The sequence below is a fragment of the Myotis myotis genome, unplaced genomic scaffold (genome assembly GCF_014108235.1).
Source record: "Myotis myotis isolate mMyoMyo1 unplaced genomic scaffold, mMyoMyo1.p scaffold_m19_p_1, whole genome shotgun sequence".
Taxonomy (NCBI): domain Eukaryota; kingdom Metazoa; phylum Chordata; class Mammalia; order Chiroptera; family Vespertilionidae; genus Myotis; species Myotis myotis.
The window spans coordinates 204,485,883-204,506,970 of record NW_023416313.1 but is presented as its reverse complement, the minus strand read 5'-3'; the positions used below and the strand labels follow the sequence as shown (position 1 = coordinate 204,506,970).

At 43.1% G+C, this 21,088-nt stretch overlaps 3 protein-coding genes across 14 annotated transcripts in view; 1 reads left to right on the top strand and 2 right to left on the bottom strand.

Moving 5' to 3' along the window:
* The window catches only part of TTLL5 (tubulin tyrosine ligase like 5), a 268,899-nt gene extending 257,365 nt beyond the window's left edge, over positions 1 to 11,534 (bottom strand). For 7 of the 11 annotated variants that reach the window (XM_036313619.1, XM_036313673.1, XM_036313683.1 and 4 more), the window contains exons 1-3: positions 11,384 to 11,533; positions 9,967 to 10,136; positions 4,154 to 4,260 (exon numbers count right to left, since the gene is read on the bottom strand). In XM_036313619.1, the coding sequence (XP_036169512.1) occupies positions 4,154 to 4,260; positions 9,967 to 10,040 (181 nt within the window). In that variant the 5' untranslated portion in view covers positions 10,041 to 10,136; positions 11,384 to 11,533. The other 4 variants (XM_036313636.1, XM_036313719.1, XM_036313629.1 and 1 more) reach the window with 3 other exon arrangements.
* Positions 2,147 to 2,484, bottom strand: LOC118658341 (60S ribosomal protein L39-like). Its single transcript, XM_036313768.1, has one exon. The coding sequence runs from the start codon at positions 2,418 to 2,420 to the stop codon at positions 2,265 to 2,267; it is 156 nt and encodes a 51-aa protein (XP_036169661.1). The 5' UTR covers positions 2,421 to 2,484; the 3' UTR covers positions 2,147 to 2,264.
* A 206-nt stretch (positions 11,535 to 11,740) lies between the features above and the next one.
* Positions 11,741 to 20,542, top strand: ERG28 (ergosterol biosynthesis 28 homolog). 2 transcript variants are annotated; one of them, XM_036313756.1, is made up of 6 exons: positions 11,741 to 12,004; positions 12,644 to 12,768; positions 14,055 to 14,218; positions 17,044 to 17,134; positions 19,555 to 19,673; positions 19,791 to 20,542. In XM_036313756.1, the coding sequence occupies exons 3-6, from the start codon at positions 14,086 to 14,088 to the stop codon at positions 19,868 to 19,870; spliced, it is 423 nt and encodes a 140-aa protein (XP_036169649.1). In that variant the 5' UTR covers positions 11,741 to 12,004; positions 12,644 to 12,768; positions 14,055 to 14,085; the 3' UTR covers positions 19,871 to 20,542. The 2 variants fall into 2 exon arrangements, with proteins under 2 accessions (XP_036169649.1, XP_036169640.1); XM_036313747.1 differs by lacking the exon at positions 12,644 to 12,768 and having other exon boundaries at positions 11,871 to 12,004.
* The last annotated feature ends 546 nt before the right edge of the window (positions 20,543 to 21,088 follow it).

Genomic DNA, 21,088 nt, shown 5'->3' with positions numbered 1-21,088 from the left:
TAAAGGAAAAACTACAATGATGGATGCTAATTTCCAGTATATGTTAGGTATTCTAAAAAGGTAGGGTCTGCCCAGCCAGCATGTCTCAGTGATAGAGTGTTGACATATGAACCAGGAGGTCACAGTTCGATTCCCGGTCAGAGCCCAGGCCTGGGTTATAGGCTCCATCCCAATGTGAGGCATGCAGGAGGCAGCAGATCAATGATTCTCTCTAATCATTGATGTTTCTATCTCTCTCTCCCTCTCCCTTCCTCTCTAAAGTCAATAAAAATATATTTTAAAAAAATAAAAAGGACGGGTTTGCCCATTGCCATGAAATACAAAGATTAATTTATGTGACAAGCACCCCAAAAAAGTATGTTTGGGGGGCATTATTTACTTCTGTTTTTTTCAAACCCACATTTGACATTTTGACTCATGTCATATTTCGATTTTGAGGGTGTTTCTCAGTAAATGTTAGCAACTCTTTTACTGCTCAGGATTCAGAAACTATAAATGAACCATGTTCCTTTAAATGGTAACCTAGCAACTTGGTGAGGGGATTAGAACACAAGGACCCCTAAGGAGAGAAGAATATTCAATCCCACCATCTTCTAAACTCTTGGCTCATTATGGCAAGGACAGACCTTAAATTAATCCCAAAGTACAGCAGCTCCTATTCAACAAGTAAAATAAGTTTTGAGTGTGTACGATGTGCCAAACATTACGTAACATTTATTTCTCACAATGCCTGCAAAATAGGTATTACCTCCACTTTACTAGCAATGAAATGAGTTAAGATGGCTTCGCAGATGAATTTTATCAAACATTTAAAAAATTAACAATAATCCTTCTTAAAACTCTTCCAAAGAGAAGGGAACTTATCCTCTGAGGCTAGCATTACCCTGATACCAAAGCCAGATGAAGGCATCACAAGAAAACCACAGACCCATATCCCTTATAAATACAGATGCAAAAATTCTCAACAAAATACTAGCAAACCAAATCCAGCAGCATAAGGATAACATACCATGACCACCTGGGATTTATCTCAGGAATGCAAGGGTTGTTCAACATACAACAGTCAATCAATGTAACCCACCACATTAAGAGAATGAAGGAAACAAAACAGAATCATCTTAAACGATGTAGAAAAAGCATTTTACAAAATCCAACACCCTTGCATGATAAAAATAACACACACACACTCAATGAAGGACTAGAAGGGGATGTCTTCAACATGCTAAAGGGAATTTTGAAAAGCCCACAGCTAACATCATACTCAATGGTGAAAGACTGGAAAGCATTCCCCGTAAGATCAGGAACAAGACAAAGATCCACCTTTCACCTCTTCTATGCAACATTGCACTAAAAGTTCTAGTCAGAGCAATTAGGCAAGGAAAGTAAACAAAAGGCATCCAAGTTGTAAGGAAAGAAGTAAAATGATCTCTACTTGCAGATGACATGACCTTATATACAGACACACACAAAACTATTACAGCTAATGAGTTCAGCAAGGTTTCAGAATATAAGGTCAATATACGAAAATCTAATCACTGACAATTAACAACCCAAAAATAAAATTGATAATAATACCAAATTTATAATAATACCAAAAAGAATAAAATATTTAGGAATAAATTTAACCAAAGAGCTACAAGACTTGTACACTAAAAACTATAAAACACTGCTACAAGAAATTATAGAAGATTGAAATAAATGGAAAGACATCCCTTATTTGTGGACTGGAGAACTTTTAAGATGGCAACACTCCCAAAAGCAATTTATAGATTCAATGCATTTCCTATCAAAATCCCAAAGGTCTTTTTGCAGATATTAAAAAGCTTTATCCTAAAATTCATATGGCACTGCAAGGGACTCTGAATACCCAAAAAAAATCTTGAAACAGAAGAACGAAGTTAAAGGATTCACATTTTCCAATTTCAAAACTTAGTACAAAAGCACAGTAATTAAAATGATAGGTACTGGTTTAAGGATAAACATACAAATCAATGGTCTATTCAGAGTTCAGAAATAAACCCATATACCTATAGACAACTGATTTTCTTTTTTTCTTTTTCTTTTTTTTAAAAGAGCTCACATTTATTACTGAATCAACCTTCTATTTCAGGAGGAAAAAATCAACAGAGCAAAAATCACAAGTTCATTAATCTTCCAATTAAAATGCCCCAACTGTCCAGACAGTAGCATCTTTTCAATCATTTAAGGGTGTAGGCAACCTGGATACAGCATAAATATGTGAGTCATCTCTCATGTGTGATTTCTCATAGGCCCAGTTTAGTTCTTCTCCAATGTCTCCTCTTCGAGTTGTACCTGATTCTATTACCAGTTTTCATCCGAATCCATTGGGGAATGGGCCGATTCTGCTTTTGTTTCTTGGCCAGGAACCTCTTGATCCTGAAAGTCTTGTGGGAAGACATGGTGAGGCAGAGGCGAACGCGCGCACCTCGATGGCAGAGCCAGACAACTGATTTTCAACAAGAGTTCCAAAAGCATTCAATAGAGAAAGAATAGTCTCTTCAAGTAATTATGTTGGACAAACAGATATACACATGCAAAAGAATGTAGACCCTTACCCCACATTAAAAAAGGTAATTCAAAATGGATCAAACACCATTTATCTCCAATATAAGAGCTTAAACTATATAACTCTTAGAACAAAGCATGGGGATCATGACCTTGGGTTAGGCCAGTGATGGCGAACCTATGACACGTGTGTCAGAGGTGACACACGAACTCATTTTTTTGGTTGATTTTTCTTTGTTAAATGGCATTTAAGTATATAAAATAAATATCAAAAATATAAGTCTTTGTTTTACTATGGTTGCAAATATCAAAAAATTTCTATATGTGACACGGCACCAGAGTTAAGTTAGGGTTTTTCAAAATGCTGACACGCTGAGCTCACAAGGTTCGCCATCACTGGGTTAGGTCATGGTTTCGTAAATATACCAAAAATATAAGCAACAACAACAACAACAAAAACAGACAAATTAGACATTATCAAAGTGAAAACCTTTAGCTCATGAAAAAATACTATCAAAAAAGTGAAAAGACAAACCACAGAAAAATATCTGTAAATCATGTATCTCCTAAGGTTCTAATATTCAGAATGGATAAGGAATCTTATTACTCAACAACAGGAAGACAAGCAACCAATTAAAAAATAAGCAAAAGCCTTGAATAGACATTTCTCCAAGGAAGATATATTAATGAAAAGATGCTCTATGTTGCTCAGCCTGTGGTGCCTGGCTCGATTCCCAGTCAGGGCACATGCCTGGGTTGCAGGCTCAATCCTCAGTAGAAGCATGCAGAAGGCAGCCAATGGAGTTTCTATCTCTCCCTCCCCTTCCTCTCTAAAAGTAAATAAATATATATATTTTTTTTTAAAATATGCTCTATGTCATTAGTCATTACGGAAATACAAATCAAAACCACAGTAAGATACCACTTCACAACCACTAGTATAGCGATGATCTAAAAAACAAAATAAATGTTAGTGAGAATGTGGAGAAATGAGAACTCTCATATATTGTTGATGGAAATGTAAAACAGTGCAATCACTGTGGAAAACATTTTGGCTGCCTCAATCCCTCCCTCACAGCCGTGGCAGCCTCGATCCCATGGCTGCAGCCCTGGCTTCATCTGGAAAGACGTCCAGACGTCCTTCCAGTCAATTTGCATATTACACTTTTATTATTATAGATATCCAGAAGAGGTGAATCCACAGAGACAGAAAATAGATTAGGGGCTGTCAGGGGCTGGGTATTGACTACTTAATGGGTACAGAGTTTACTTTTGGGATGATAAAAATGTTCTGAAACTAAATAGTGGTGATTGTTGCACAACAATGTGAATGTACTAAATGCCACTGAATTATACACTCTAAAACAGTTAAGTTTTGTTTTGTATATTTTACTACAATACAATAACAATAAGCACATGTATACATAATTCTGAAAAAAAAATCAAAAGGGAAAAAATAATATGCAGAAAACAATTCCAGAAACCCTAATAATCCTTTCAAGTATAATAAAGATAGTCTTCTCGTGGCCAAGGCCATTTCCCTATCTATAGGTGTTGTCAATTTCTGCAAGACAAGGTTGCCAGGGCCATGCCCCAGCCCTACCGTCTGTGGAGAAGTCATACTCACCTCCAATTACTCGAATATTGTTGTCCTTGGTCAGAATTGCCTCAGCATGGAATACCAAAATTGGAATTCTCCTGCAGCCTCCAGTCCACATGATACATGGATGATCCCTACAACCATAACAAAAGGCTTTATTAATTTACAACTCAAAATCTGAATTAACTGCCAAAGCAGATTACTGTGGTTGGCTGCTTAAAACCTTTCCCCCTCCTTCTAAAACAAGAACCCTAAATGTCCTATAGGAAGCCATTCATTTTCCATTTTTAGCCATGTGGTTTGTTTAAGATTAATTCCATCCCTGGTCCTGGGACGAGCCTTGACTGGCTTCAGCCAATTAGGACATTCTATCCCCCAATTATAGTGGCTGTTTCAGGGATGAGCACATAAGCCAATGGGAGCCAAGTGAAGGTCAGGTGACATGTTGTGAGACCCTCTGAGAAAGCAATGCTTTTTCTCTTCTCTGGCAGCTACAGAAGAGATGGCCACTCTTTCCCTTGATGGTGTAAGAGACTGAGGGCTGGAAGTGCTACTGTCATTTTGTGATCTTGACAGGAGAGTCTGGAGATGCTAGTAAAGGAGGAAGTCAGTGGGAGCCTGATTAAAAGAATGAGAGAAAGGAGATCCTGAGTGGCACACTTAGAGCTGCAGAATCAAGTCTTTCCTAAAGATGAACTAATGAAGTCCCTTTATTTTTAGGACAAAAAATACACAATTATGTTTTAGTCCCCAGTACACATAAAGAATCCTAACAAATAGATTCACAATAATTTATATACCATTTGAAACCCTATAGTCCTTTTTATTTAAAAAAAATGTTTTTAATGATTTTAGAGAGAGCAAAAGGGAGAGGGAGACAGAAACAGCAATGATGAGAGAGAATCATCCATTGGCTGCCTCCTGTGTGCTCCCTACTGGGGATCGAGCCCTAGACTGGGGCATGTGTCCTGATGGGGAATCAAACCATGACCTCCTGGTTCATGCGTCCATGCTCAGCCACCCACTGAGCCACACCAGCCTGTATAGTCCTTTTTTAAGGCAATTCGATGACCCATCTTAAAATTCTGAGCTAGAAAACCAAATTCTTACCAGTACCCCAATTAAAACCACATATTTTAAATAAAGCCTTACTAAATGCAAAAACAGGTATTTTTCCTCCAGAGAAGGATCTCTGACTTTCTTTTCTTTCCTTAGCCTCAGAAAATCTCCGTTTAATCAATTTACTCAAAGGTTAGGAAACCTGAACCTCCTTAGTGCAGGAAGGTAGTACGGGAAAGGGGTAAATTACCTGAGAACCTACTATGTGCCAGGAAATAAACTAAGAGCTTTCATGCTATCTCATTTATTCCTATTGCCCCCACTATGAACTAAGGAAAAGGTGTTCAGAGAGGTCAAGTAATTTGCCCAAGGCTGAGTAAAGGAAAGATATATGAACCCAAATGTCTGTGCTCTTTCCACCCTTCTGACACCCTAATCACATTTCGGTGATGTTCTGTATATGGAACAGCTTAAACTCAACTCTTTGGGAACTTAAACTAATCAAAATTATTAAATGGAGTAAGACCCACTGAGCCAAGATTCAGTTCGCTCTCAAAAACTCACCTGGCGCCCTAACCGGTTTGGCTCAGTGGATAGAGCATTGGCCTGCGGACTCAAGGGTCCTGGGTTCGATTCTGGTCAAGGGCATGTACCTTGGTTGCAGGCACATACCCAGTAGGGAGTGTGCAGGAGGCAGCTGATCGATGTTTCTCTCTCATCGATGTTTCTAACTCTCTATCCCTCTCCCTTCCTCTCTGTAAAAAATCAAATCAATAAAATATATATTTTTTAAAAAAAAACAAAAAACTCACATGGCCACACCCTTAATCACAAATCTCAAGGCCAAGTCAGACCCTCCAAACCCAAGTTTAAAAACATCCATACTTTGAATGAATAGGCTGCAGACGACCAATTTTAGAAGGCAGCCTTTAGACTTGGGAATGAGCTGCCAAAAGCCTTTTAGTGAGGAAAGCAGAGAACACCATACCCAGCTCATTTCCTGCTTTGTAGAAATGGAATGTGGATGCTTGTTGTCCTTGCTCTTTGACCTGGGTGATTGTGCCCACTTGTGAGAAATGGTGTTTACAGGGTGCATTTTTTAGCAAAGATTTTTTTGTTTTGCTTGCTTTTTTAATCTTTAACACCTATAATACATGGGCATGGGGTCAAGCTATTCCTGTGATCTCTTCCAACTTTAATTTTTCCACTATATTTCTAAGTCAGAGGATAGATAGAGGGGAAAAATAGGCGGCCTATCCAAAGTCTTGGATAGAAACTCTGGAAACTATCCAAAGTTCCTTGTCAACCTGGCATTAGCTACAAACTGGCACCACTGTGCCTTATCACTTACACACAATGGATTACTGCGATACGACAGGGGTATCAGAATACAAACAGCAGATGCACAGCTGAGAAGAGCCAAGGCCCTGACTACACTCACTCTGTGGAAAACCAAATCCCTGAAGGAGAAATCTCTGCACTTACAACCCATAAAAAGATAAAAGAGGTAGCAGACAAATTATTAATTCAATAAAGTCAACTACAAAATACTTAAGGCAGATGCTAAATTGCCATTAAAACCATGCTCCCACCAGATGGTGCTAAAGGGAAAAGATTCTAAATGATTAGGAAATTAAAAATTGGGACCTTAAATTTTCTTTTGCACAGAAACTGGAATAGATTAAGAAAATATGCCTTACAGGCATGAGAGGACAGCATATTTGAATGATTAATTATCAAAGCAGACCAGTTTTATGGTTGACTTTACTGAGAACCTAAGAACGTTTTGGGTTTTAAGAAGCAATTTCATGAGGAATATATTCTTCTTCACCCCTGGGATGCAGCCTACATAACTCAAAACTTCCATGCCTTAGTCATACCACTGTCCCTGCTGGGAATGCCTTTCCCGCGCCTCTGTTCACTTAATCCCACTCTCCAAGGCCTTGCTCCGCTCCCCCAGCCCTGAGTGATGCCTTCTTTCTCTAAACTCCTGGACCACTCATTGTATAATCATCTGTTGATGATCTTTTATTTTTTCCAAGTAAATGTTGATGATCTTCTCAACTGATACAAAGCCAGCTTTTATTCGGGAAACTAAAGTGACTATTTTTCCAGTGACAAAAGCAGCATCAAATCCTTTTATGAAAGTTTCCGTATCTATATATAAATTTGTATTTGGAACCACCAAGCAAAATATAGAAAAAGAACCCCCTTTACATTTACCATCTGAAATAATGCCATGCAGAACAAGGACCGCCTGGACCGTTTCTAGTCCTAAGGTCTAGGCATTAACTACTTTAATACAGTCTAGGAAATCGAGCAGATCTAACAGATGTCCACGGATATGCATCTTTGCATCAAATCAACTTCCAAAAGACTTTAGAATGTAAGCCTATTGCTCTAAGTGTGAACAAGATTGACTTAAGAATCCCAATGTACAAAACAAGTGTCCAATAGACAAGACGAGCTGATGGAGCAAGATTAAGCATCAAAATTCAATAGTAAGCGTGTGAAAGAAAGCAAAACAAAACAAAAAATAAAGAACCTTCAAGAGGTCCATGAATTTGGATTGGGGGGACAGGGGCAATGGGGGAGGGGGATATTATACTTAATTTCACTCATTTTTACTAGAAATTTAACATTTTTCGATTATGAATATAGGCAGCAAAGCACAGCACTATTAGAATTATCCAAAATTAGATTTTTATACCGTTTTACAGTTGATGCCAGTATATGAAAACATCATTTACATTTATCACTACTTCTAACTAGTGTTAGTTATTAAACTTGCCACTAGATTACCTGTGATCATAGTCTTCCTCATCTGGTGTGATGAGGCTGGACAATGATTTAGCATCTCTCCTCCAAGCTACCAAATGGTGACATCTCACATTGGTTGTCTGGACATGTACCAGTAGGAAGGTCCCAGTATTCCCCACTTCTAAGTGTTAATCAAAGACCACCCCACAGTGTAATGATCTTACACAAACTAAGCAAAAACAATCTTCATGCTGCTGTCTTTAGAAAATAAAACTTAACTTCCCCATGTTTTAAATGAATAATCTTGTTATTTAATGTATAAGAAAGCACAAAAGAAGCAAAAAAAGAAAACAAAAAAAGTAAGTAATGTATAAGAAAGCACAATTTACTGTATCACAAGTAATTTTTAAAAATAATTTGATAACTGCAATTTATTGGATAATACCAACAATTTGATAATACCCATTTCAAGTAATTGGTATTTTTTAATGACATGTATTTAATTGTAAGTACTTAAAAATATTCTGACAAGAGACCCACAACAGTAAAAAGGTTCAGAACGTCTGATATAATGTGATCTAAGTCATACATTTGTTTGTTCATTCATTCATTCATTCAGTCAGCAAGTATCTATTGAGTACCTACTATAATACCAGGTTGAACTATTTGAAATTGTTAATATTTGACTGTTTTGGACCAACCAAAATGGCAATTTCATGAGGTTCAAACTAATACATACTTGTCAGGCCCAACCTCTAAGCCCTCTAAGAAGAAAAATATTTATGGAGTAAAATAATAATCTTGAAATTAGAAAGACTGATGCTTGGAGAAGTTAAACTTTTATGAAATGAGTAAGAGGCAGCACACAGAAAGCAAGAAGTCATCGGAGGCACATGGCCGTAGGGAACTGTCCGTTTAATTATCCTGAATGAGAATGACCCAAATAGAATGTCAAGCCTCTATTATTTTCTACAACCTAACCGTGATGAGAAGCCTTTCCCCAAAGCTTTCTTAATGCTTCAATAATTTTCTCAAGTTATAATATTAAATAATGAAAAATCTTCCACTTTATAATAAGAAGTCTACTTTAAGTTCAATATTAAAGTTAGAATAGTATCTTATATGTGTACAGCGCTTTACAATTTACACAGTAATTTCATAGACATTATTCTATTTGATCCTAAACACACTCCTACAAAATAGCCTGGGAGATATTTATCCCCATTTCTCAGGTGATACAGCACATATCCAAGGGGACCTGCAGAAAATCTTAAAAACGAATCTTAACTATAAGCCAGCTTTTCTCTTTGTTCTCTGTCAAGTAATAAGGTTGAAGGCAGCAAAATAGCAAAGTGCTTCAAAATTCAGTAAAACTAGGTCTGAATCTCAATCCATCACTCACTCTCTACACATCCCTGAGAAAGTCCTTTGGTATTTGTGAGGACAAATTTAATAGAGTGGGAATAACAGCATCTTCAGATTAAATGAAATACAGTAGTTAAAGCCCATACCATCATCTATAGCAGCTGCTCTTACCACTAGCACTTACATTTTTATTATTTTGAGTCTCTTACATAAAAGAACTCAGGAAAGCACTGTTGTTCAACAGACCCAGCAAAGGCTACAGCATTCTGATGTACGGCCCCACAATGACTCTGGTAAGTCACCTGACCTCTCTACATGATCATCATTCCATCATTGTAAAGATTTTTGAGAAAGTAACATAAGCATTTCACAGTGTTTGGAGACCTACTTTTCTTCACTATCTAAAACATTTCAAAATCTCCTATGTTAGAAGCTCTGATCAGGAGTTGACTAAGAGCTACTACCTGGAACACCTAGAGCTCATTTCGGATAAGGACCAAATAATAAGATCTTTCATTAGATCCTGGGTAGAAGCTAAAACCAGTATCAGGCAATACCAAAGGAAGGACATTGGGTCGAAGGATGTGTCTAAGCAAAAGAGAACTCTTTCCCCATCCTAGAGGCAAAGGCTCCGAAGCAGGCAGGCTCTTACTTACTCTTGGCTTACCACCTCCTCATCCTCTGAGGACGATGCCGTTTCCTCCAGGTCCCGGGCCATCACGATTGGCATGTCCTTTACGGGTTGTCATGCAGTCAGCAGACGGGGGGCCTCAGAGACCTTTCTTTGCAGAGTCACTGGATCAAACAATTTGGGTGGCACAGATACCTGTAGGGAAGCCAAAGGATCTGAAACACGATGTGACGTCTGTTTGTTCATGATTGCTGGTGATCTTCCAAGCAATGAAAATGAGTATGTACCTCACCGGTGCCCAACCTCTAGGCGCTTACCTTCTATCACAGTGCCTCGCATATGCCTCCCCCAAATCAAGTTTTTTTGCCCGACCATACTGTCTGTCCACTATGTATCTGAAGAACTGTTATTAAGTTTGAGTTTTTCATTTTTCTTTTATACACAGTATCTAACATGCACCAAAAGGACAGACTTACCTAACTTTTAGGGAAGTCTGAGGTAGGAGGAGCACTGCCTGAAACATATATTCCTTGCTGCTAAAACCTGACCTGGGTTAAAAGTAAAAACTCAAGATTTAAAATACTTGTAAATATTTATTTGGCCTCTTACAACAAACACACAGATAAAATGCCGTCAGGTTTCCACTAAAAATTCAACTCCTGAACCAAAAGATTAATATATTCTCCTGAATCGAGGTCATAAATAACTGGGGGGAAAAAATGTCCTTTCAAACACTCAAAAACTACTGTCCCTTGCTAAAAATCACAAACTATGATTGAATCTCAGACATTAAAATTAGGATGTTTTCCATTTCTAACTTAAAATTTTTCCACGGGGTAAAGTATATGTTTGTTGTGCCTGAGCAAGGAATAGAAAATAGATCAAGAAAATGAAAATATTCAAATGATCATCAGAGATGACCACAATTCAGAGATAACCACTTGATGTAAATCTCTCTAAACCTCCTTTTGCTATGCATTCCTGGATACGGTGAAATTATAAACGGAACCGAAAAATGCCGGCCCCGATCATGATCCCTGCAGACCTTCCGCGGAATGGGCAGTAGCCAACCACCTCCAGAGGCGTCCTTCCGAGGACTCCCCGCAGGGTTTCTCCATCTCTCCCCAATGTTGGCATGTCCTTCCAATTAAAACTGAACGAAGCTGCCCGCAGGGCGGGGAGAGAGCGGGCAGGACATTCGCAACAAGATGAGGGACACTCGCCCTAGGGATCAGCCCATCAGCCCCACCCCTGCTCACCCCAATTCCCGGTAGGTCCGCGGATGCTCCCCGCGGGAAGGGCGCAGGCAACTCCGCCGCAGCGCGCCCGGAAACCTGCCGCAGCCCCGGGACTCCGAGCGGGAAGTGCAGCGGACCGCGCCGGCCCAGACCCGGGAGCGCACCTCCCTCGGGTGGGGGGGGCGCGCCGGCGCAGGCGTTTACCTGTCTCATCTTCCCATGGCTCGGGGCGGGCCGGCGAGGAGCGCGCTCGGCGCCTACCTCCCTCCTCCTTCCCCAGCCCGGCTCTCGGCGGCCGCGGACGGCTGCTTCCCCGGTTACTACAACAACCAACCAGCAACCGCCCGCTCGGGGCCAGTGCGCAGGCGCCCGCCACCCGGCGCCCACAACGCTCGGCTTCGGGCGCCGACGAATGTCGTCACCCCCGCGCAGCGCGGGCTCGGAGACCACGCTCAGCAGAAGAATCTCGACTTCTCTCCCCCACTTTTTCTCCCCCGCCCCTAACGGGTTGAATCCGAGACCGGAGTCCTTCCGCCACGCTCCACAGGCGGGTTCACTGTGCGGGCGAGCGGGCGGCGGACCCCTGCGGACACTTGGGCAGTGGCTACCGCTGATTGGCAGTAAAGGGGTTCACGCCCCATCTCCTGCTTGAGCAGAACCGAGACAGCCAATCCGAGCGAAGATTGACAGAAATGGCCCAATCCTGGAGCCGGGTGAGGGCGGGGGCGGGGACAAATGATTCGGGTGGACTCCAGGCTGGAGCTGTTTTGGGGGTTGCATCTTTGCTGCTGCAGCGGCTGCTGCTGGCTGGGGTTCCGTCGCCAGGTGAGAATATTCCTTGAGATTGTATTTTTTTAAGTCTCCAATTCGCACGTGAGGAAACCTAGGCTGTAAAGTGTAAATGGTTTTGGCCCAGGGTCACACAGCTACTTAATAGCCAGGATAGGAACGCCTCTCGCCTGGCTCAGGTTTTAACACCACACCTGCCTGGGCAAAAGCTGAGAATCGTGTTTGTTGGATAGGCCCTCAAGCTTTAGGAAAATGGGTCGAGGGAGTGGGAGAGCAGCTCTGAAGAATGCTCAGGCTCAGCCCTCATCAGCTACCTGTTGGGATTTCTAAGAGCTTCTGTGAAATGAAAGGCATAAGTTCTGTCAAAAAGAGGGGGCCATCCGTGCAGCTTTTCGGACCCTTGGAAGAGCCTCCTACTGAGGGAGGGCAAGAAAATAGGGAGGAGGATGGGGGTGGGGCGGGTGGGGGTGGGGGGATCTTGGCCGTGGCTGTCACTGCTTCTGATGTCCGGAGAGCCCTATTCTCTCTAGACTTGGACAAAGCCCGCTGTGTGGTCCACCTTTCCCTGAGGGATTCCTCCATTCACCCTTCCCCCTCTCTAGTTCTTTTTTTGTTCTTGGTGCTTCACACTGTCTTGAGCCTTGGCTGACTGTAATATCTGTTTCATCTGGGTAGTGTAGGACCATACTGAAACTTTTACTGCCAGAGTGACAAAGGAAGCCTGATAGTTTGTCACCACTTCAAGCCCAAGAAGTTAACCTGACAGCAGATAAACCGTGGGCCAAAAAACCATAATGAAGGTGGGAAGAAATAATTCCATTATTAAATTCTTTATCTACATGGGTTTTATTTAAGTCAAGCTCGTTGAAATCAGTGCTCAGCAAGGGTTAATCTAAGCTTTAAAAAAAAAGTACATAATCTAATGTTATTTTCTATACAACTTCAAGACAAAAGTGGGTTTGGTATGCTTGTCTCCCTCAAAAATGGAAACTTCGTCAAAATATTCTCAAACTGTGAGGCAGTATTGCAACGTAGAGTCCAACAGACCATGCTTCACATCTCAGCTTGGCCATATATTAGCTGTAAAACCTCAAGCAAATCACTTAACCGCTCTGTGCCAACCCTCATCTGTAAAATGGAAATATTAATAATGTCTACAATATATGTTAAGTGCGTGTCACAGTGCATGGCACATACAAGTGCCCAGTAACTGTTAGCTACTGTAATTTCTCCTGCAACCCAATGCCGACATTGCTGTCTCCTTCTTCATATAATTTCTTACTAGTTCTCCAGTCACCACAGTTTATTTTTAACCTTTAGATTGTTCTTCTCATTTATGGTATACCTCAGAACCAGATTAGAGAAAACCTGAGGGTGTAAATATTGCCCTCACTATTGGTTCCACTGAAATGTGTAAGGCTTCTATGCGCTTGGAAGGATCCGTCATCAACAGCCAGGGTGGTGTCTGTTAGATTTATAATTACCTTTTAGCCACTTGCCTTGTGAAAGAATGACATGAAAAACCAGTCTACAAGTAAAGATACAAGAGGGCTGATTGAGCCAAGAGAAAAGTGTTCTGATGTAGGGTAATATTTTAGAGAAATTACTCAAGTCAAAGATAACTACTGTGCCATTTATTGGAAGGTATACTGTTGATTCACCACTGCTACTATGACTAAATATTGAGACCAATTTCTGTAAGCTTATACATAAATCCACTTGGTTACTATAGTAATATTTGTACACCCCCTCTTCTCCCTTTTTTTGAATCTCCAATTTTTCCACTGGGTTTGTCATTTCTGCCTACTGCATTATTTAGCCTTTTTCACTCTGGGTAAAGGTCAGCACACTTTGGTTTAGGGAAAATATTCAAAGGCAGCGTGCTAATTCCATGAAGGTAAGAGTAGTGTATTAAGGTAACTGGGGAGGGTGAGCTTAGGGGGCTTGCAGAGGAATTTATGAAGCGATCAATAAGTGAACAAACAAGCTTAGTACAGCCCTCATGAGTGGGACCCAGGGGTGAGAGAGCTCATGGTTATGGAAGAGGAACCATCTGTTGTCTCACATCCTTTGCCTTTGTTTCCAGGGCAAGAAGCCCTCTCCGATTTGAGGGGACCATGAGCCGTTTTCTGAATGTGTTACGAAGCTGGTTGGTGATGGTGTCCATCATAGCCATGGGGAACACGCTTCAGAGCTTCCGAGACCACACCTTTCTCTATGAAAAGCTCTACACCGGCAAGCCAGACCTGGGTAAGAAGTCAAAGAACTGCATCTTTTGTACATTGTGGTTCCCAGACTAGGCTACACATCAGAATAACTTACTAGGAGATGTACAAACAAACAACGTGCAGATGCCGTTTCCCTCTCCAAACCTGTTCACTGAAACTTTCACCCCCTGGGTGGAGTCCAGAATCTATTTTTTAATAACTACCTAGGTGATTCTGATGCTGCCTATATACTAGTAGCCTTTGGTAACCACTAGAGCAGTGGTTCTCAACCTTCCTAATGCCGCGACCCTTTAATACAGTTCCTCATGTTGTGGTGACCCCCAACCATAAAATTATTTTTGTTGCTCCTTCATAACTGTAATTTTGCTACTGTTATGAATCGTAATGTAAATATCTGATATGCAGGATGTATTTTCATTGTTACAAATTGAACATAATTAAAGCATAGTGATTAATCACAAAAACAATATGTAATTATATATGTGTTTTCCGATGGTCTCAGGTGACCCCTGTGAAAGGGTCGTTCGACCCCCAAAGGGGTCCCGACCCATAGGTTGGCGACCCACAGGTTGAGAACCACTGCACTAGAGTAATAAACTTTATGGATAGCACTTGGCCCATTTTCCCCCTCAAAGCTTCCCTGAATACCTTTTCATTCATTTTACACGGCCCTAGGCAATCTGTAAAAAAGCATTACAAGGGCATCCTGGTCAGTGTGGTTCAGTTGGCTGGGCATCGTCCCATGCACCGAAGGATGGCTGTTTCCATTCCCAGTCAGGGCACATGCCCAGGTTGCAGGCTCAATCCCTGGTAGGGAGCATGCAAGGGGCAAAGAAGGAAATAGAATTACTTGGTGACTCTGTGGTGCCCCACTAGAAAGCCATAAAGAACTTTTTCACGTTATCTCAGCTGTCTTCAGAAATCACATCATGGCACACACATGGTTACATTCCATGCTGCAAATAGTTACCAATCCAAGGTTTGCCCAAACTGTGACGTAGTCCCTGAGAAGACAGCCCACGCCCACCCAGGTTTGTCTCCAAAATGAAACTGCAGAAGGCCCAGTTTCCTGAGCCTCTTTGCTGAGAGTGTTTTCACATTGCAGCTTGCCCTTCCTTGCACTGATGTGTGGGATCGTTGGAGCCGCGGCACGGTTTCACAGCAGCTGACGATTCTGTGTCACATTTATAGCTAACCCAGATTCAGGCTCTGACCTAGCTCATTGTTCTGCAACATCTGGGTATAAAATGAACCTAAGTAGGCTAAGGCTCATTTTTGAACAAAGCTCAAATATACTGGGAGTGAAGAACCTGGAAAAGGGGGCGAGACAATTCAACTTTTTCACCCTCAAATGCTGCCTTTGGATGGTCGAGGCATCCTATGTAGATTCACAGGATTTTCAGCGGTTATGTGCACTAGCCCTTTGAATTTAAGTTGAGGCAGAGAAGCCCAGGGGTCATTTGACTTGCTGAAGGGCATAGAGCTGAGCAAGAATGTGTGTGTGTGTAGGTATGTGTGTGTGCGCGTGCGCATGCATCTGCACATGCGTGTGTCCATCTGTCTGTCTCCAGCCCAGAAGTGAAGACTGCCTCATGATCTGGGGACTGTCTTGTACTGTGCTGGAATTTCACCTGATGCCTCATCTGGTTAAGGTTGGTGAAATAGTTCCCTTCCGTAGCTCACTAATTCCTCAGTCTGTTCATCAGCAAAGCTGCCAAGGTGTTTATAAAGATCGTAGCCCACTGGGGCCAACGGCCAGGTATTTGGTTGGCATATGGAATTTTGTTCACCTTACTGCTTACATCCAAAGGGCTTTGGGGTTGTGAAATTGGTATCACTGTCTGGTTTTCCAAAGGCTGGAAAATCCTAAAAGCCCAAGTAAACATGAATAGACCCTTCAGTTTTCAGTCTTGTCCCTTGAAATTTCTCTTGCTTAACAGAACAGCAAAGAAGTATCTCTGATGTCCCTGTTTTGGCATTCCAACCACTGAATGCCTTAGATTAATGGTTGTGCCTTACAATCACCGAGGGAGGGGGTTTGAGAAACCACTTTGCCCATGGCCCACCCCCAGAAAGTATGATTTCTTTGGTCTGGTATCCAGGTCTTGGTAATTGCATGAAACTTTTTCAGTTGATTCTAAGAAATATCCAGGGTCCAGAACCACTGTTGTGGTGGAATATGATCCATACTTTCAGGACAAGATATTTAATACAACAGTGTCAGAACGAAGCCACCAAGAGCAGGGTGGCCTTGGCAAACACTAGAGAAACAGTGCTTTGTCCCCCTATCATGTGTCCAGGAATCCAGCCTGGTTTGGGCTTTGTTCAAATAATACAGATCTGGATTCAGCGAAGACCTAGGGACTTAGGTCTCTGAAAAACCAGATGTAGCCATCTATGTAGGCGCCATTATTCCCGAGTTCTCTCCTACACCAGCCTTAAAAGTCTGCTGACCTCCCAGGCATCTTGTATTGCCAGACCACTCTGCAGCATCCCCTCAAACCTGTCCTGATTCAGACTCACTGGGCAGACTCACCGACACCAGGCTGGTTTCTAGGGCAGAGGTATAAGCTACTCCATCCAGGGGTTATTTGCCCGAGTGGGCTCTTTGTTGGATTTCCACTCTTGGAAGTCCCTGCCCCGCCATAGCTATTGGAGGAGGAGCTGAGCAGTTCTCATTCTGGAATCCCTTCCATTCCTTCTAGCGCCAGGCACCTCCACTCTGCCCAGCCAAAGGGGGCTCAGCTCAGCTCCCTGCCTCCCATGAACCGCCAGGGAGGTAGGAAGAGTTTGGAAGGCATCCTAACCTTCTTCTTCTCAACACTCTTGCTTTTTTCTGCTACCCAGTGAACGGCCTGCAAGCTCGGACCTTTGGGATCTGGACGCTGCTCTCATCAGTGATCCGTTGCCTCTGTGCCATCGACATCCGCAACAAGACGTATGTAAGGGAAGGAAGAGCTTTAGCATCCTTTTGTTCGAACTCGGGTGCTACGCATATCCACTGCGGTCCTCCCCTTGGAGACCTGTTCATTTCGATACATTCGCCTAGAATGTGGATGATAATAAAAGGTTCATAGGTTCCGTTCCTTCCAGGCCTAGAAAACATAAAAGGCCTAACAGGTCTTTAAGGTTTGAAAATTCTTTTGAACTGACATAGCAAATTGGCCGTGCCATGATCCAGTGGCCTGCGTCAAAGCCCCTGCTGCTTTACTGAAGAATCAGCCTTGCTTCTACTGAAGTGGTGTGCTCTTTTTAGAGCAGCCACCCACACATACCTTATTCTCACATGCCTCCTTAAGCACGAATGCACAGAACTCACAGTCCACGGGAAAAGAAACCCACAAGCAAACTGCTGTATGCTTTTGCAGAGGAGGGTGGAAGAGAACCCAGGTCTCCTCCGTGTTCTGCCTTTTGAGGCTACTCAAATAAGCTCGTGTGGAATAGTTGCAGGCAATCCTAGCCTCTTGTCTAGAGTGCTGTAGCCAGTACTGGCCACTGGAGGGGGCTCGAGCCCTGTTCCCACCAACAGTCATCACCACATCAAGGTGGAAAAGTTTGCTCAGATCAACGGGTGAGGCACCCAAACACCAACTTGACACTAAGATCTTTTTCTCTCTGATCCAGACCCTCAGCCTCTGGGGAAGAGAGGAGGGAACGGTATTTACCTTATTTTGCCTGGAGCTTTCATCTAGGTGACCTTGACTAAGCCTCCTCCTAGCAGCGGGGGAGGTAGTGATTTTCATTCCTGATTTTGCAGATCTACATATTAGACACCCAATTAATTTAATCTGAGGAAGACTGACACAAGTGGGATTTGAAGCAGGGCTCTTAGCCCTGCGATCTCAACAACTTAATTTTTTAATTTTTTTTTTTTAACTTGAAACTGTGATTTACTCGTTCTAGATTCGCATGTATTTTTGGAAACAGTGTAGTTTAGTGGAAATAGCCTGGGGCCTGAAGATTGAAAACAAGAAGATGAGCTCTTGTCTCAGTTCTATTAGTAACTAGCTCTGTAGCAGCGAGTTCATTATGTACCTTCTCTGCGTCTCGCTCTCTTCACGTATAAAACGAGACTAGTATTTCCGTTCTACCTCTCAGGGTGACTAGGAGGGAGGGAAGGTTGAGTAATCATTTTAAAAGACCTTTCCCATGATGAAGAATTGCTGATAGGTATAAGGGGTAACACCTTTTGTTTGCTGTGCTTTTGGAATGAGCATAAGCAACTCAGACTTCTCCTCACCTCTCTTGCCCATCCATTCCCCCTTCTCCCAATCAGGACAGCTGCAGATGCCGGCCTGTGCTTCCAGCCTTTTGTTCGCCTGGGACTTCTGTCTGTGTGCTTCTGATGGGCACTCTGATTCTCCCTCCCTCCCTCCCTCCCTGGAAAAGCAAAGTCCACTCCTATATGCACATATTTACTAAATGTATTCAGACATGCACAGGGAGGATACACATCACATTTAAGATATTGGTTCCTTCTGGGGAGAGGGGAGGCAGGAGAATGGGATCAGATGGGAAAAGGATACTTAGGATGCTTTTTAACTGATAACTAATATTTTATTTCTTTAAAAAAAAGTATCTGAGGCAAAAAAAAAAAAAATGTCAAAATGCTCAGTTGATGGAGCCAGGGTACTGGTTGATTAGGGACTACAGTATCTTATCTATAGTTTTTGTATGTTTAGAGGTTTCATAATTTTGAAAATTTCACAGTTAAAAAAGATATCAGCAATGCAGATGGTGGATCATCCTGTAACCTACCTCTCCCCCACCTTTTGGCCAAAGCTGCGGAACAAGTTCTCTTCCCACGACGTGGTCATCGGGTCCTCCATCTGACCGTTTTCCCAAGCGGAGACAAAATAACCCACCGACATTAGAAGGGCACCTAAAAGCCCCCCGAGGTCCTTGCGGCTCATCCCCCATTCAGGCCCCTCGTTCTGTGGCTTCCACCGTTATGAGCACAGCCCCTGGCCAAACACAGGCCAGGTGAGCTGGGATGACAGTCAAACCTGTTTGAGTAAGTGGAATATGAAAGCATGGCTGACCCAAAATTGCCTCCCCTCCTGGGATTGCTAGAATGCAGACCCTGCTTTGCTGTAGCTGGCTTACCGCCTTGCTAGGACTTGGAGATCCACTCTGGATGCCTGGACCATTCTCTCTGATTAGCAGTTAAAACCTTCCGTTTTCCCTCGTAGAGAATGGATGTGAGCAAGCAGGCCAGGTCTTTTTCAGGACCAAGTCTCCTTTGCCTTCAGCCGTGGTCACTTCCTGGGTGTTTGTGTGCAGCAGGCCTGGTCACCACTTTTCCCTCGCACGGAACAAGCAGTCCTTCAGTTCCTATTTCTGTCTGTACCTTCCTAGGCTCTACCACATCACGCTCTGGACCTTCCTCCTCGCCCTGGGGCACTTCCTCTCTGAGCTGTTTGTGTACGGGACCGCAGCTCCCACCATCGGCGTCCTGGCACCCCTGATGGTGGCAAGTAAGCATGCAACCACCCTAACTTCCCACAGGACCTGTCCCAGCCCCGGCAGACATACAAGGGGTCTGAGAGGGCACTGTGCTTATGTCCACCACTAATGTTCTCTCTGTATTTAAGGTTTGTCAATCCTGGGTATGCTCGTCGGGCTCCGGTACCTAGAAGTAGAACCAGTATCCAGACAGAAGAAGAGAAACTGAGGCCAACAGTACCACCTCCGAGACTTCGTCTTCCACCTTTGCGGTCTTCCGTCGTCCTCTCTGCGCTTTAATTTCTTCTCTTCTGCTCCATCACCAGCCCCCTTATCCACTCCTAGCCTTTTACATTCTGTTTGCTTTTATTACATTTAAACTTTTTAAAGCTATAACATGCATACAGAAAAGTATATAACATGTGTGAACATGTACGCATCATTCAAAAGTGACTCCTCTGTACTTCCATCCAGATCCAAACATCGCCAGCACCTCAGAAGCCCACCGTGCCCGTGCCACGCGCAGCCTCTCTGAGGATCGCTTTTCCAGCCTCCTGCTCTTTTCATTGTATTTCCATCCCTTGATTTGACTTGTGTGGTGGGAACAAGTGGACTGTGAAACTTAAAGCTGCTGCCTCGCCCAGAGCAGCTGCCACCAAGGGCTGCTTCAAGGGGTTGTCCACGCACGCTGGGCTCCTCTCTGCTGCTGGACCCAAGACTCCAAACCATCTGCGGGACGGGCAGTTCTCCTAAGAAGGGCTCCCCTGTGAGTGAGCCTGGCTTATGTCCTTGTGTCGACGGATGGGTTACGGTTGGAAGAGTCTGGGCTGTTTTTAGACCTTCTGGTCAGCTGTATTTGTGTAATGAATTTTGTAATAAACAGAAAAACCCTCTGCTCCGATCAGTCCTTGTACTTTGATCTCCCGTAAGCCAAGGCCACTCCTGCCCTGCTCTGGGCCCTCCCAGAGAGAATCACACTTTCTACTCATCCAGTACACTGAGTGAGTAGGACAGCTCAAAGCCCAGGCACACCAGGCTGCCTCCAGCTCCTTGAAGTCGGGTCTTCCTCCCCTCCTGCCCCACCTTCAAGATTCTGAGTTCACAACGGAACAATCAGGACCCATTCTTGTTTTCGTCCAAAGGAAGAAACAGGTTCTTGAGAAAGCACAGAACCAGGCAGCATAGCAGAAACAGCTGCGTGACGAGGAAAGGAGAACACTGGGGCCCAAAGATAACGCAATGGAGCGGACGGCGTCCTCCAAACAACCCCGGGGGCTCCACATTGACTGGGCCCTCCCACGGCATGTAGACTCAAGGCCATTCATTATGTCAACAAGTATTTATTCAACACTTACTCCACGCAGGATACTTGGGAAGGAGAAATGAATGGCCTGGGCAATGACTCCACTTCCGTGGTGGTCCTCACTTTGTAGCCAAGGAAACAGAC

Bases quoted from the DNA above. Each gene is read 5' to 3' on its own strand.
- LOC118658341 (XM_036313768.1), bottom strand. From the start codon at position 2,420: ATGTCTTCCCACAAGACTTTCAGGATCAAGAGGTTCCTGGCCAAGAAA.
- ERG28 (XM_036313756.1), top strand. From the start codon at position 14,086: ATGAGCCGTTTTCTGAATGTGTTACGAAGCTGGTTGGTGATGGTGTCC. The intron at 14,219-17,043 runs GTAAGAAGTCAA...TCTGCTACCCAG, and splicing joins CACCGGCAAGCCAGACCTGG to TGAACGGCCTGCAAGCTCGG. The intron at 17,135-19,554 runs GTATGTAAGGGA...GTACCTTCCTAG, and splicing joins ATCGACATCCGCAACAAGAC to GCTCTACCACATCACGCTCT.